At 64.3% G+C, this 15,686-nt stretch overlaps 1 protein-coding gene across 1 annotated transcript in view; it reads right to left on the bottom strand.

Moving 5' to 3' along the window:
* The window catches only part of CROCC2 (ciliary rootlet coiled-coil, rootletin family member 2), a 56,642-nt gene that overhangs the window by 18,461 nt on the left and 22,495 nt on the right, over positions 1–15,686 (bottom strand). Inside the window, exons 17-26 of the mRNA XM_036253381.1 lie at positions 13,867–13,994; positions 13,287–13,456; positions 12,502–12,678; positions 9,735–9,848; positions 6,649–6,792; positions 3,545–3,762; positions 2,919–3,078; positions 2,253–2,345; positions 702–948; positions 336–424 (exon numbers count right to left, since the gene is read on the bottom strand). Of these exons, the coding sequence (XP_036109274.1) occupies positions 336–424; positions 702–948; positions 2,253–2,345; positions 2,919–3,078; positions 3,545–3,762; positions 6,649–6,792; positions 9,735–9,848; positions 12,502–12,678; positions 13,287–13,456; positions 13,867–13,994 (1,540 nt within the window). The remainder of the gene's footprint in view (positions 1–335; positions 425–701; positions 949–2,252; positions 2,346–2,918; positions 3,079–3,544; positions 3,763–6,648; positions 6,793–9,734; positions 9,849–12,501; positions 12,679–13,286; positions 13,457–13,866; positions 13,995–15,686) is intronic.

The following is a 15,686-nucleotide window of genomic DNA, read 5'->3' as shown; positions in this document are numbered from 1 at the left end:
CACTGGGGACACTCTGAAGGTCACTTGGCCGGCCCCTGGGACTGGTCTTCAGGAGACGGACGTGGGGATGGTGACGGCCCTGCCCTGGACCCCTGGGTATCACTGCAGGGCCTGTGGCAGGGAGGTGGCTATGGGCCATTTGGGGCAGTTGCTTTTGAGAGACGGTGGTATTTATCACACCCAACAAAGGACAGTCTGGACACTGAGGGGCCCAGGGACCGGCAGGGCCCTGCCAGGGTCTCAGCAGATCCAGGATGGATGGACAGGCAGACGGCGCAGGAAGTGAGCTGCCCCCCATCTCCCAGGGCCCCGGGGGCAGCTCCTCTGCCGATCACCTGCTCCCGCTGGGCCTCTCGCAGCTTCTGCACGAGGTCCCTCAGGGCATCTTGAACAGAGTCCGCGTCCACGTCTGGGCCTTGATGTCCTGGGCGGGCGAGGGCCATTGGGAGGTGAGTGGGACCTGGAGGTGAGCCGGACCCTGGGGGCCGTCCCAGCCCCTGGGACAGAGGGCTGGGGGTGTGGTGAGGACTCGGTAACACACGCAGGCACCCTGTCCCCCTTTCTCTCTGCTGTCCCTTCCCACAGGGAGCTGGGGTGGCACCGGGCCCTGACTGTGCGGAGTGTGAGCCCCAGGGAGGGGTGGGGTGGCCTAGTGGGTGGGGACTGGGAGAGGAGCCCCTGAAGCCACGAAGGACACTGACCTTTGGTGGGGGAGCCGGGCCGCTCAGCGGAGGCAGAGGGGCCCTGTGCTGGGAGCCCCAGCTCACAGCGAAGTATGGACCACAGCCGGCCCAGCTGGTGCTGCGCGTCCTGCCTGGCGCCCTCTGCCCGGGCCAGCTCCTGCTCCAGGCTGCGGACCTGGCGGCAGGCGCCGTGCAGCTCGGCCCGGAGGCCCCGCTCGGCCCCGAGGCTCTCTCGGAGCTGCTCCTCCGCCTCCGCCAGCTTCCGCTGAAACCGCAGGACCTGGCAGGGCCGGGGCTCAGGTGGAGTCGGTTCCGCGGGGCTCTGGAGACTTGCCCGGCCTCTCACCTCGGCCCCTCTTGGGCCCACCACAGCCGGGGGGACGGAGGACCTGCCTCAAGCCCATGTCTGAGCCCAGGCGGGGAAGGGCCCCGGACCACGGGCACATCCCTGCAAGCGTCAGAGAGCCCCACTGGCAGCCTCATGAAGACCTGGGCCAGACAGAGCCCCGGCCCCGCTGCCCCCTGCCCGCTGCCCCGCCCACACGCTCACAGCTGGTGGCAGCAGAGGCCAGGTCAGTGCACCCGGAGACCCGGGCTGGGAGCCTCAGGTGCCCAACACCCGCCCACAGGCCTCCAGGGGGTGACACCACGGACAACTGGAGTCATCCACCCTGAACACGGGGCACGAGGGCTGAGGGCGGCGGCAAGGCGCTGGGTGGCTTCTTCCACTTCCCCTGGCCGGACCCCCCTTGTTCCCCCCAACCCAGCCCCTGGCAGCCCCTCTCCCTTCTCTGGGCAGCTCAGCCCCAGTGAGAGGAACTCTCCCGACCCTGCTGTCCCTCTGCTGCTGCCCATCCCCCATCCGAGCAACTCGCCACCTGTCTGCTGCTCCAACCTGTCATGGCCCAACTGTGCCCCAGCCCTCCGCTCACACAAGTGCGTGAACAGGGCCGTCAGCCGGGCACCCCACCCTGGAGAAGTGCACAGGCGGGTAGGAGGCCTGGCGCCAGTGCAGGTGGGCCTCATCCCCTCGCCCTCCCTGGGTGGCCGCAGTACAACGGCCCCATTCACAGTGGAGGAGAGGGGCTGTGAGGTCACTCAGGGCTCACATGGGCCATGGGGGATGAACCCCTGTTTCTGGGCATGGTGGGTACTTGATAACAGCCACTCTGTGCACGACTCCGGGTCTGAACCAGGAGCCCCACACAGGCTGAGGCCCAGGGAGGCCTTCCCAGGTTGTGTGTGGGGGGTCCGGGGCCACCTGGCTGCCGGCAGCAAACAGAACCTGAGGGGCGGGGCCTGGGGCTGAACAGAGGGTCTTTCAGGCGGGCGCGGGGGCTGCGTGTGCAGGTGTCCGGGCGCCGGGCGTGGGTGTGGGTGTGGGCTCGGGTCCTGAGGCTTGGAGAACTGGTCTTTTCAGGGTCCCCTGCCTGTCCCCAGGCTCAGAACACTCTTCACCTGGGTGAGACTCTGTCCTTGACTAAATGTGATCCTACGAGGGCGAGCGAGGCCCGGCTGCCCTGGCCCTCTGCCCCCTCCCCCCCCGCCCCGGGGCCCTTAGCCCCCTACCTCCTTCTGGGCAGCCTCCACCCCCACCGCCCGGCTCTGCAGCTGGCGCACCTCTCGGCTTTTCCTTTGCTTCTCGGTCTCCAGCGTCTTCACCTGCGGGTGGGGTGGCACTGACGGGGGGCCCACGAGCCCTTGCAGGAGCCCCGGCAGCCTCTGCTCATGTGTCCCGGGCAGCCCCCCCACTCCAGGAGGCTGAGGCTAAGTCCAGCTCCGGATGGGGGGTCTTCCAAGTGCCCTCAGACCTCCGCCCTCAGCCCCTCCTCAGCCCCTGCGCCTCCGCCCTGGGGCCAGGACCCTGGCACCACCCTGGTTGCCCCAGCGGACCGGCAGCATCAGCGCTGGGCCCGTGAGAGGGCAGCTCCAGCTGCGCCCAGTCGCCACCGTCACACGCCTGCGGCGGATGCCTCTGGGTGCCCGTGCGGTGGGCAGGGCCCAGCTCCCCGCTGTGCTGCCAGGCTGCATTCCTGACTCTCGGGGCCCGTGAACTTCGGGACGGTTGTTCCAGGCCGTCAGGTCTGAGGCTATTTGTGCCCGACGGGGCAGACCCACCCAGGGCCCCGTAAGGTGGAGCAGGGCCTCTCGGTGGGGGTTGTAAGGTCAGGCAGCAGGCTGGGATGCCCTGGGGCTGGATGGGGCGCCTGGGTGGGGCCTCGGGGAGCTGCTCACCTGTGCACGAAGCTCCCGGAGCTCCCGGCCAGTGTCCACATGGGTCTGCTCTGCCTCCCACAGGCGGGCCCACAGCTCCCCAGCCTCCTTCTGGGCTGCCGCCCAGGCCTCCTGCAGGGCCAGCACCTTCTGCTCCTTTCCTTCCGTGGACCGCTGGAAGCTGAGCAGGGGCTGGGGCTCTGGCGTCGCCCATGGTCCCTTCAGGCTGCCCAGCAGGCCACCCCTCCTTCCAGCGGACACGCCCACGGAGCTCCAGAGCCCGGCCTCCCTGGGGTTGCGGTCACCTTCTGGGCACAGTGGGTCCGAGTGCCCAGGGGCCCCAGACCCTCGCCCCCTCCCCTCCTAGCCCTGGTCACCTTCTTCTGGCCACTCGGGGCCCATCTTTCCCTGTCCTCCCCCTGTCCCTGGAGGAGGCTCTCTGAGGCAGGGACAGGTCTGTGTGTCCCAGCCTCCCCGTCACGGCCAACAGTGAGGATCCTAAGGATGGGCAGCTGGCTCCCTGGGACTGCAGGGTGTGTCCACCCACCATCTGGCCCAGCTCGGTAGGACAGCACTGTCCTACCCCAGCTGGGGGCGGGAGCTGCAGGCCAGGACTCCCTGCCGCCCCTCCATGGGGGTGGCCGTACCTGGCCTTCTCCTGCTGGGCCCGGCGCACAGCAGCCCGCAGCTCGGCGTTGGACCGCTGCAGCACGTCCTTCTCCAGGGCCTCCTCGCCCAGCGCCCGGCGGGCCTCCGCAACCTCCCGGCACAGCCCCTCTCGACTGTCCTCGCTGCCCTGCAGCTCCCTGCGCAGCTCGGCCAGCGCCTCCTGGGCCTCCCCCAGCTCTGCCCGCAGCTGCTCCGCCTGGGGGGAGGGTGCAGCTCTGGGGGCCACGGCCACGTGCGGGGGTCAGGCGGGCAGAGCTGCCGCTGCAGGGACAGCCGTGGGCAGCAGGTGGCCTTGGGCTCTGGTCTGGGGGCGCTGATGTCCCGATGGCCCCGTCCCCCAAGTGCCTGCAGACAGCCCGGCTCTGCCAACGTGTGGTCACCTCTCCGAGTGCCACTGAGGCTGTAGGTGTCCCAGGGCCCAGGCAGGCGACACCCTGACTTCCCCTGGCCCTGGTCCTGCCTGGGCCCCAGGGTCGATGGCCACAGGCCACAAGGCCTGTGTGGGACACGGCTCTGCCCACACGTCAGCACTGTGCCCACCCAGGCCCGGTACCCGCTGCCCGATGGCCCTCACCACCTGCTGGACTCTGTTGTCCTCTCCTGTCCCTCAGTAATGGCGTGGCGCCCAGGGTCACAGTGAGTCCTGGGTGGGCTGTAGTGTCCCTGCCCAGGCTCCACCCCTGCGTGGTGCGGGCCCCACCTGGTTCCCTGCTGGGATGGGAGGCAGGGGAGGGCGGGTCTGGGGCACCCTGGACCCTCCACTGGCGCCGGGGCCTCCGCCGGGCTGCCCAGCCGCCGGGGCAGCACTTCTCCCTGCACATGTGCTCGGCCTGGCGCACGAGTGTGGGCTCCTTACCCCGAGGGGCGGGAAGGCCACGGAGGGAGGCTCTGGGTGCAGCCCCCCCTCCGGGAGATGGCCCAGGGAGGGGCGGGGGCTCCGGGGGGACGCACACCAGCTGGGACCAGGACCCGGGTCCCCACCTACACCGGGGCTTCCAGGCAGAGCCTGCTGACCCCAAAGTGTGGCTGGTGGTAGGGCTCCTACTCACCCTGGGGCACAAGGGGCCTGGGCTCAGCCCCTGCTGGGAGGGTCTGGGGGGGTGACGACCGGGGAAAGGGTGGCCCAGCTCTCAGGGCTCCGGCCATGGGGGGCTCGCCAGGGCTCGGCCAGCATCCCTCCTCCTGCCTCCAAGGCTGGCTGTGGCCCTGAGCGGGACACTCAGGAGGAAGCGTGTTCCCACGCGTGTGCCCAGGGGCAGGCAGAGGGGCGGCAGGGCCGTGCCAGGGAGGGGAAGCCGCAGGAGCCCTGAGGCCGGCCAAGAGCGAACCCCACTCCGCTGGCTGCTTCGTGGGACACTGTCCAGGCCCTGGCCGGCCTGGCTCCTGCACCGCCCGCTGTTATTGTTGTTCTGTTTTTGGGAAGGGCCCCGAGCCCCCCCTCGCTCTCTCCCACCCCCACACGTGGGAGCCACAAGCTGTGCGGAGCATTTTCCGCTGAGCTCAGCAGAAACCCGCGAAGGTCAAGGACCAGGGAAAGGGCCTATCCATCACAAAAGAGGCTGTTTTCATTTCCCGGGAGGAGGGGATGAAAACAAGCAAAACAAACGCGGCCCCTCCCCCGCACCCCCACCCACCCCCTCTGCCTCCAGAGCACAACCATCCCTTTTACAGGAATTTTACAGCCAAATCGCTTAATGTGATTATAATAATTATTTCTTTACTAGAAATCGTATAAACAGCCTCTTTTGAAATCTCCTGCCAGGAGGTGGCTGAGAGCTGTGCACAAAGGAGGGGAGGGGTGTGGAGGAGCCCTGACCTGTGCATGGCATGCCCATGTGTGTGCACACGGGAGCACACATGTGTGCTTGGTGTGCATGTGAGTATGCACGCAGCATGGTGAGCGTGTGGTTGTGCGCCTGCGTACACGTGTGGACACGCGCCGTGGTGCACGAGCATGCAGTATGCACAAAGATGCATCGCTGCCTGTTGCGCACATGTGTGTGCTTCACGGTGTCCACTGTGCTTACATGTGTGTTGTGTCCATGCACGAGTGCATGTGTGTACACATACGTGTGCATTGTAACTATCTGTGTACGCGTGTGTGCGTGTGGGTGTGGGCGTGCATGTGTGAGAGCCATGCAGTGGCTCGTGGGTGTGCACGGACGCACACATGTGCGGACTCAGTCAGGGCTGCCAGAGGCCTGGACGTGCCTCCAGTTTAAGGGCTGTGAAAATGTTATGGTTTCCATGGTGACTCTGGCCAGCCTGGCGCCTGTGAGGGCGCTTCCGTGCTCCTCTCCCCCTCGCCCCCAGGCCCCCTACATCTCCCCACCCCCTTGCTGGGGGCCCCTCTCCGAGAACCTGAACTTGTACAGCTCCCAGCTCCTCCCCCGCTGCCCCCAGTTTTAAAATCTCATTTTGTTTCCCCGTGTGGTCGCTGACCGGCCTGACTTTGAAATCTGTTGAAAGGAGACCTTTCTCTTTGGGGGCCAAAGTAAACAGCCTGTCATGTTAAATCACGCTCTCTTCCTCCGTCCACCCAGCCTGCCCAGGGCTGGGGGAGGGCAGCCCCTCTCCTCCGGAGCCTCGGGGCTAGTGCGTGAGGGGGCCAGCTGCCTGCCAGCCCTGCGCACTGCCCGGGGCACACCACCCCTGTGCGCCCCCCCCAGCGCTCACCATCCCCCAGCCCAAACCCGTGCCCTCCTGCCCCTCTCCCAGGCGCCCAGAGTCCTTTAAAACCTCAGGAACACCTCCCCAGCCTGCCTGCCTCTGAGCTCCCCTGGCCTAGCTCCCCCTGCCCAAGGCCGTCCCCACCCAGGACACCGTCACAGGGCTCCTGGGCCCAGTCAGGCCCATGCCTCTCTGCTCCAGGCGCCCCCGGGGGCCTCACCCCACCCAGTGCACAGTCCCCTGGGGCCACACTTCCCGCTGCCCCTGGGCTCTTCCCAGGGTGTTGGATGAGCCTCTAGGCTGTTCCGCTTCCTCCTCCCCAGCCCGCAGGGCGCACATGCCGTCTCCCCGCCATGGCACCCCACTCTCCACCCCTTGTGGTACCCCCATCCTCCTCCGGGCACCCCCTCACCTCCCTGCCCGCGTGGCTCCTCTCTGCCGCCATCTCCCGGAGACTCTGGCTCCAAGCCGCCGTCTCTCTCTGATGGGCCGAGATGGCCTCTTCGAACCGGGCCTGCAGGGCCCTCAGCTCTGCCGCCATGGCGCTGACCGCGGCCTGCGGGGAGCAGTAAGCCACTGAGGCATCAAGGGCCGCCCATGGCGTGGGCGCCCGGAGGTCTGCTCAGGCCCACAGGGAGCCACACGCAGTCCAGGGACCAGATGGACAACTCCCTCCAGAGCTGGGCCTGGGTTCCAGCGGAGGTTTCGTCCCAACCCCAGCCAGTGCCACCAGTGCCAGGTCCCGCGTAGACACAGCGGTGAAGGGCGGGGGCGGAGGCGCCCCACGCAGGGGGCTGACCCAGGTCCTCCCATCCCCCGTGCCTTTCCTCTGGGGTCCCCAGGCCTGGGCCAGGCCAGCGATCTCCAGTGCCGATCCCTTTCCTGCCTAAATCATTGCGTTAGGCCCACTCCGCTGAGCGGCCAGGGGCCAGGAATGGCCATTTGGCAGATGGGAAGAGACCCTGCCCTCAAGTGACACTGGACGTGTCTCCTGCAGCTGGGTAGGGCCTTGCACCCAGGAGCTAAACCTCTGCCCTCTCGGGCGTGTGGGGTAGAGGAGGCACCTTCATCCCGCAGCCCCTGGCCTAGGCTGTCCCTGAGGAGGTGCCTCGGGGCCCTGGACAAGTGCAGGGCAGAAAGGCCGGGGGAGGGGAGACTAGCCTCGTGCCTGAGTCCAGGTGACCCAGAGAAATCCTCCGTCCACTCGGCCCTCGCTTCCCGGTTGTTCACACAGGCAGGTGGGGGCGGTGAACCCCGCAGACCCTGCCCCCTCTCACACGGGCCGTGCCTGCAGGACCAGAGGCCACGCTCGGGGGCTCGGACACCTGCTCAGGACTCAGCCCGCCCGACTCTGCCGTCCTGGGGCACAGCACCCCAGGCCCTCCTCCCCGGCCAACGGATGGGCACCTGGGGGAGGCGCCTCTTGTCCAAGAGCAAGGATGCCGCCTGCTCACCTGCGCCCGAGGCCCAGCCCAGCCTCTGAGCCAGACCCAGCGTGGTCCGAGGGTTTCCTTACTCCTGAGCAGGCTTCCTGCTCCTGGGGGGACAGGAGTCTCTGTCCCCCCACCCCACCCCGGGCACTGGTGGGCCAGACTCTACCGGCTCCTGCTCTGGGTGAGGGGCCTCCACTGTCCCCGCCCTGACCATGCCTCTCCTGGGGCCCGGCCCACTGGCATCGCTGTCGTGGGCACTCGGTGTGGCTGGGCCAGGACACCCCCCTTGGCCCCCAGGATTGTGGGTGACAGTCCGGGAGCCCCTCCACGACGTGGGCTGTTCTTACATCACCCCACAACTGGCGCTCCTTGGCTGGCCTTCCTCCCTCCCTGCCTCTCAGAGGGTTTTCATTTTCATGTTCCAAGCCGAGGTGGCAAGAACCCTTAATGAGCTCCCTGAAGAGCCCACTGGCTGGCAGGCCATCCCCAGCCCACGGGGACACAGCCAGAGTGAGGGGAAGCCCCCAGTGGACCCCTGGGAATTGGGGCACTTTCTTTGTCTCCTGCCACAGGACAGGGACCAAGGGGGCAGCTGGGGTTGGGGGAGGAGGAAGGACACAACCCCAGGGGCCCCCCGCCCCTCTTGGCTGTGCCCTAGGAAGGGCCTTTGGCTAGTGGGGGGACAGCCCAACAGAGCTCCAGGGAGCGGGGATCTTGGGCAAGGCTCACTCGAATGCCGGATGCCAGTGGGTGAGGGGGCTCCCTCCCCTGCTCTGCTCAGAGTGCCAGGGACCCGGACACCATCAGGCAGGAGGGGCGGGAACACCCTGGCAGCAGCCTGGCTACCGCACAGGCCCCTGACCCCTCCGCAGGTCACTGAGCTGCCCGGCCTCCCCAGCCAGGCCATCCCGCCCCTGCAGCTCAGGAAGGCTGCCCGCCGCCCGGTCCACTGGTCCATGCCCGTCCACGGACCCTGAGCCATTCAGTCAAGGCCGGGGAGCATCCGACTGCACCCTTGGGACAGGGACACGCCGCAGGCCAGGGTGAACGGGGTCACTGAGGTTAACTAAGAAAGGGCAGCACCTACATGGAAGGTGACCAGGGCTGGAGGGACAGAGGTAGGAGCAGAGGGGATGGAGCGGTGTTCCCCTTGGTGAGAGACCCCCACCTCGTGGCTGTTTCCTGGCAGACCCCTCAGCCTGTGTCCGCCCAGGGCCAGCCCCAGGACAGCTGTCCACCCCCTTGCAGTCAGCACGGAGCTCCCTCTCCATCTGCGTCCCACCACCTTCTCCCGGAGTGGACTCTTGCCTCCCCACTGCCCACTTCATAAATGGGCTGAAGCCAGCCTGCCAGTGGGTGCCCAGTCCCACCTGTGGGGTGAGGACACAGGGCCCCAGAGTTGCCGTCCCCTCTTCCCCAGAACCCTCGTTGCTGCTGCCTGCCCTGCCCTGCCCCAGACATGGGCTCCTGAAGAGGAGTCAGGGGTCCCAGAAGACCCCAGCTGGCTGCCTGCAGCAGCCTCCATGCACATGTGGGCCACTGTCCACGGGTCGAGGGCAGGCGGCCGCCCCTCCGGGGTCTGCCGTGACCCACCGCGGCCGTCTCCCCAGGCTCCGCCAGGCTCCCTGGGGTCCTTCCTGGGAAGGGAGGCCTTAGAGTAGATGCCGCCTCCCTGGTCTGGCTTCTCCTTCGGAAGTGGCACCTCCAGAGAGTCAGATTTCCTGCTCAAGTGCGTGGCCAGGCCAGGCCAGGCTGGTGGGCGAGGGCATGGCCTAGGCCCCGCGCTGGCTCCTGTGCAGCCCGGCGCTCCCCTCTCATACCCATGGCCTGATGGAGGGGGGCAGGAACTGGCTCCCTCAGCATAACCCCCTCCCGGCTGTGACTCCCTCGCCTTCCCTTCCCATGAACACAGCGTCCCTCCCAGCAGGAGACCTGGAGGTACCCAAGAGAAACTGAGGCTCAGGGGTCCAGGGTGATGGGGGGTGTCCCCTGGGACCGGGGGAAGGGGTGCATCTGGGGTGTGCCAGCGCCTGCTGTCTGGCTGACGGGGGCACAGGGGGCTCACCTCTGCTTGCTCCTGCTGGCTGTGGGCCTCCTGCCGCACCTGTTCCAGCTCCCGGGAGGCGCTGGAGAGCTCCCGCTGCAGCTGGCTCCGTTCTGCTTCTCTCAGAGACAGGGCCTGCGTGACAGTGGGGTGCTGGGTGCTGACGCCCCTGGCAGGACACCGTGTGCTCCCGGCTCCACCTCGCTGCTCTGCAGGGGGCAGCACCCAGACACTGGGCGCACGACCCCTTCCCCACCGGGCTCCTTCCCAGCGTGGCTCAGGGGTTTCCAGACCCCTTTCCCTAGACCCCCAAACCCTCCAGGCACCGCTTCCCACAGAGCGCAGACTGGGGACCACTGATGATCCGGAACCTCTGAAAATGCTCCGTCACTAAGGGTCACGGGTGTGGGTGGGCGCCCCCTACAGGGCTGCAGAAGGTGGAAGGAATTTGGCCATGACCCTTCAGGTCACAGGGGATGGGGTCTGGGGGTCTGGGCCCTCCGGGGCGGCAGCCTGGGCATGTGTGTGCACACACGCAAGGTGACCGGCTCAGGGTTATCGACGATTGTCCGAATGCTGTTTATAACAGCAACGAACTCGAAACATCCCAGGTTCCACCATGGGAGGCCGGCTGAGCAATCCAAGCACCCACGGGCCTGACGCAGCTGAGCACACAGGTGTGGAGAGGCCTCCACGGGGTTGATCCCGGGAGCAGACCGACCTGGGACATGCTCGTACTTCCCGGACTTTGTGTGACAAAGGTGGGGGAGCAGTATGTATTCTATTTGCTCTTCTGGGCACAGCAGTCTCTGGGTGCTCTTCCACAATGAAGACTCGTCTGTTTCTTTGTCCTGGGAAGAGCCTCTAAACCCTTGGAATCCCCCAGCGGGGAGTGTCTTTGTTGATCTGGGCCCCCTGGGACCACACCTGGGTTTACTCTACGAGGTGGCTGGTGGCTGCCTAGAATAGTCTGGGGAGGGGGTGGCCACGCCCCACCAACCGTGAATAAGAGCCCTGGGCCTCGGGACCAGGCGGGAACGGAGCTCCATCACATGGCCAGTGAGCCCATCAATCACACCCGTGTGAGGAACCCAGTGCAAACCCTGGTCCACACGATGTGCCAGAGGGTGAGGTGCCCTGACTCCAGGGGTAGAGATCTCATCCCATGCATCTCTTCACTGGGCTGGTCCTGACTTTTGTCCTTTAAATAACATTGTGACCATAAGCGTGGCCCTTTCTGGAGTGCTGTGAGCCATCGGGTTAATTGTTGGACCTCAGGGTTCTGTAGAGACCTTTGCGCCATCCCCGAATTCCCTTCCCTCCCGACCCAACCACCCCACTTCCTCCTTTCGGGTCCTACCCCTCAAAGCCACTGCAGCTACAGTGACTTTCTTCCTCCTTCTCGGGAAGCAGGAGGGGAGCAGCTACGAGCAGAGACCTCAGTGCTCAGCAGGCACATGCTCTAACTCCGAGCAGGCGGTCACCGTGGGCGAGCCTTACTTTTCTCAGCAGGGAAATGGGGCTCATAAGAGCATGTACCTCAGAATTGATCAGAAATGCAGGGAGTCTGACAATCCACCTTGGTCACTCCGGTTACTGTCACCCCTCCCCCGAGATTGACCATTTGTGTCTCGGCAAATTGGAAGAGCCTGGACTCAGAGGGTAATGCTGAGATGTCCAGTGTCTGAATCTCAACCGCGGGGGGATGGAAGCACGGTCAGGGGAGTGGCTGATGATCGTGCGTGTGGACTGATGGTCATCTGGGTGGATGATGGCTGGACACATTGATGGATGGATGGATGGCTAATCAGATATGGATGGTCAAGTAAGTGGTTGGATAGGTGGATGGTCAGAGGAATGGATGGACAGTCTTATGGATGGATGACTGGGTGCATGGATAGTTGGATGGATGTTCAGGCAAACTGATAGATAGATGTACAGTGAGGTGTGTGAATAACTAATTGAGTGTGTGGAGAGCTGGCCATGTATGTGGGTGGACAGCTAGGTTTGTGGATAGAAGAATAGATATTCAGGTGAATGAATGGATAATGGACAAGTAAATGGAGGGACAGTTTAGTGCATGGATGGATGGATGGATGGATGGATGGATGGATGGATGAAAGGATGGATGGATGGGTAGATGGATGGATGGGTGGATGGATGGATAGATGAAAGGATGGATAGATGGGTAGATGGATGGATGGGTAGATGGATGGATGGGTGGATGGATGGATAGATGAAAGGATGGATAGATGGGTAGATGGATGGATGGGTGGATGGATGGATGGATGGACAGATGAAAGGATGGATGGATGGGTAGATGGATGGATGGGTGGATGGGTGGATGGGTAGATGGGTGGATGGATGGATAGATGGATGGATGGATGGATGGATGGATGGATGGGTAGATGGATGGATGGGTGGATGGATGGATAGATGAAAGGATGGATAGATGGGTAGATGGATGGATGGGTGGATGGATGGATGGATGGATGGATGGATGGATGGATGGACAGATGAAAGGATGGATGGATGGGTAGATGGATGGATGGGTGGATGGATGGATGGATGGATGGATGGATGGATGGACAGATGAAAGGATGGATGGATGGGTAGATGGGTGGATGGGTAGGCGGGTGAATGTCTGACCCCAGGATTATGGCAGAAGACCAACACTACAATAGCAGTGACCTGGAAAGGCTGCCCCCCCCCCCAGCCTCTTTCTGGGTCAGAGAAGGCATAGACAGGTAGACGTGAGGACACCCCACTGCCTCCCGGCCCCCATCACCTGTTGCATCTCATGCTCCAGTTGGAGAAGGCTCTCATCCCGCTCGTGCTTCAGGCTCCGAATCTCCTCCTTCAGAGCCTCCCTCTCGGCTGCACCTTTGGCCGCCAGCTCCTTCTCCTGGTCCAACCTGCACGCCGCCAGCTCCTTCTCCTCTGTCAGAGACAGGCTCAGGGTCTCCTGGGCCAAGGTCGAGGGACAGGCGGTGAGGACCCTAGGGGTCAGGACACGGGAGACCAGCTGGTGCCTGTGGTCCTGAGCGAGACTGGTTCATGGGATGGAGGACGGGTCCCCGGGGACTGTCCAGTCGAGTGGCTGCATGGCCTTGTCTTACACAGAGGGTCACGGAAGCAGGAGCTGGAAGGGACTCGGTGGGCCTCTGCCTTCTCTATCCGACTTGAACTAAAGTGCATAGGCCTTTCCTGAGCCTCCGTGGTGCACCAAGCACTGGGCACACATGATGTGCGAGGACAAGTCCAACAAGCCTCCAGGAGCGTGACCAGTGGGTGGCTAAGATGGGCGATGACCGCCCTCCCGCTACGGCCCCCAGACTGTGGCCAGTGAGCAGACTGGCCCCTCCTATGTGGGTGAGGACCTGGCCAACAGGCTCAGCCCAGGACCCTAGCTGTCCACTTGGCCTATGAAGGGTCCTCTCTGGCCCCCGCCTCGGGGTGGCCCGGCACCCCTGCCTCCTGACTGGCCCCCTAGGCCCCCTCCCGAGGGTCTGCTGTTCTCTGGGACATGCTGAGCCCCTGGGAGTGGCCGTGCTGGTGGCCCAAGAAACAGACCTTCTCCCTCTGGAGCTGTGCCAGGTCCCCGCGGTGGGCCAGGGCCTGGCTCTCCAGCGCCAGCCGTGCTTCCCGCTCCTGCTGTGCCGCCTGCCGCCGCAGCCGCCCCACGTCCCACTCCAGCTGCGTCTCCCGGGCCGCCCAGGCTCCTCTCACCTGCTCCAGCTCCACTGCAAAGTGACAGGTGCGCCGGGACTGGCCGCAGGGCCCCACGCCACGGGACGCCTGGGGCCTGTGAGCCCCACAGAGTGACAGCCACCTGCTCTGAGGACGCTGCCCAAGCGGCGGGGACAGAGGCCCACTGAGCGTGTGCCCTGGCAGTGGCCAGGCCCACACATGGGGCAGGGAGGGCTGGTTGGGGCAGGAGCTCAGGGGATGGGGAGCCCTGGGAAGCAGGCTGGGCAGCCCCCCCCCCCCCAACAGAACTCAGCGCAGGACCTGTTCAGCCACAGGAGCTCCGGGCCCAGTTGGTGCCCCTCCTGGGGGGCTGGGCACTGGGAGCAGCACCTTGGGACTGAGCTCCACAGAGGGGGCCCTTCTGGGCCCTGGGGGAGAGGGCTGGCGGGAGCCGCCGGAGCACCTTGCAGGGTCTGCCGGGCACGCCGGGCGCTCTGGGCCTCTGCCTCCAGATGTCCCTGTTGTGCCTGCAGCCGCTCCGCCAGCTGCTGGGCCTCACGGAGGCTGCTTTCCAGTGCGTCCCGCTGGGCCCTGTGGGGAACCAGCAGCGGCGTCACCAGGCGAACCCCTTGGCTGACGGCAGGACAGCGCCCGCCAAGGCCAGGCTGGTCGATCAGAGAATGAACAGAGGACATCTCCTTCATTTGAAATCTGGAGCAACAAATTGGACCCCACACGAAAAAACATTTTAGGTGGATTCAAAGCTAAATGTGGGAACACAACAATGAAAATGCTTAGAACTATAAAAATAGGAAAAGAAACACACAGAAGGGTAGTTTATACTCTTCAGAAAGACACAAAGACCGGAAGACAAAAATAAAGAGGCGAACGGGTCTGAGCACACTTAAAGATGGGCGGGGGTAAGGCTTCGATGCAGAGAAGATTCCACAAACCAACTTAAAAGACAAGGTACAGATTTGAAGAAAAAATCTGCACTAACTATACAAAGGGTCCATATCCATCATATACAAAGAGCTCCTACCAATCAATGACAGAAAGTCAGCTGACCCTATAGAAAAATGAGAAAAATGACTGTTATTCACAAAAGAAACCCCACACATGGCTAATAAACACAGGAAGCGTGCTCAAGGAAACCCACATCACAACCACGCATTAAATCACCCAAAGATTGAAATAATGGCAATGTGCGGTGTTGGCGAGTGTGCCTGTTCCTGGGCCTGTTCCGCCTTCGGCGTTAGTGCCTTTGGAACACGCTGATCCGGAGACGCCGCTCAGGGCGCTCACTGTGCTGCGTGGCCGCCCTGGGCTCCGGTGCCGGTGCACAGCAGAGTGTTGTGAAATCATGGCGTGTCCGCTGGTGGCAGGGAGGGTGAGGGGACTCTTCCCTGTTCTCGTCACGTAAAGAGCTGCGCTGGGAAGCACAGCCGCACGCATGTGGCTCCCTGGCAGGGGAAGCTGCCTCTGCATCTCTGCACAGAGGCGGCACGAAGAAGACGCGGGGATGAGGCACAGCCCTGACAGCGACCCCCTTCCTGGGAGGTGGCTTGCATTTCTGCAGGCAACTCATCAGCACCAAACAGCCAGTGAACACGCTGTAACCTCTGCTCTGCCCTGTTGGGCTGGGTGATGTACACACGGGTGCACCACAAACACGGACCACAAATGCCCACAGGAACACACAAACCGCCAAGGCGCAGCCCATGCCAGTCTGTGGGCCCACGCGGGCATGGGCCTTGTGCAGTCTCCCCAGGTCTCCGTGCCCACCTGTCAGCCCTGCCATCTCCCCAGGTCTCCGTGCCCACCCCTGTCAGCCCTGCCGTCTCCCCAGGTCTCCGTGCCCACCTGTCAGTCCTGCCGTCTCCCCAGGTCTCCCTGCCCACCCGTCAGCCCTGCCGTCTCCCCAGGTCTCCGTGCCCACCCCTGTCAGCCCTGCTGTCTCCCCAGGTCTCCGTGCCCACCACTGCCAGCTCTGCGGGGGGTTGGACACATCTACACCTTCCAGGGCCGCAACCCCTGCTCTCCGAGCCCTGTGGGGCCTGGGAGGCGGCGGCGGGCAGGGTCCCGGGACCCTCTGTCCTGACGACCCACAGCAGCCGCAGTTGGGCTCTCTGTTCTGATTCCCGTGCAAGCTTTTGTTTTGAGGAGACGGTTGTCTGTGAAGATGTTCAGGGACCCCCAGATTCTGGAATTCCAGGAGGAAATCTTTTCTACAAAAATACTTGGATGTTTCTCAGAAAGGCCCACAAGGTCCAGAATGTCACC

The sequence above is a fragment of the Molossus molossus genome, unplaced genomic scaffold (genome assembly GCF_014108415.1).
Source record: "Molossus molossus isolate mMolMol1 unplaced genomic scaffold, mMolMol1.p scaffold_m16_p_11, whole genome shotgun sequence".
NCBI classification, from domain to species: domain Eukaryota; kingdom Metazoa; phylum Chordata; class Mammalia; order Chiroptera; family Molossidae; genus Molossus; species Molossus molossus.
This window is presented reverse-complemented; position numbering and strand designations above follow the sequence as displayed.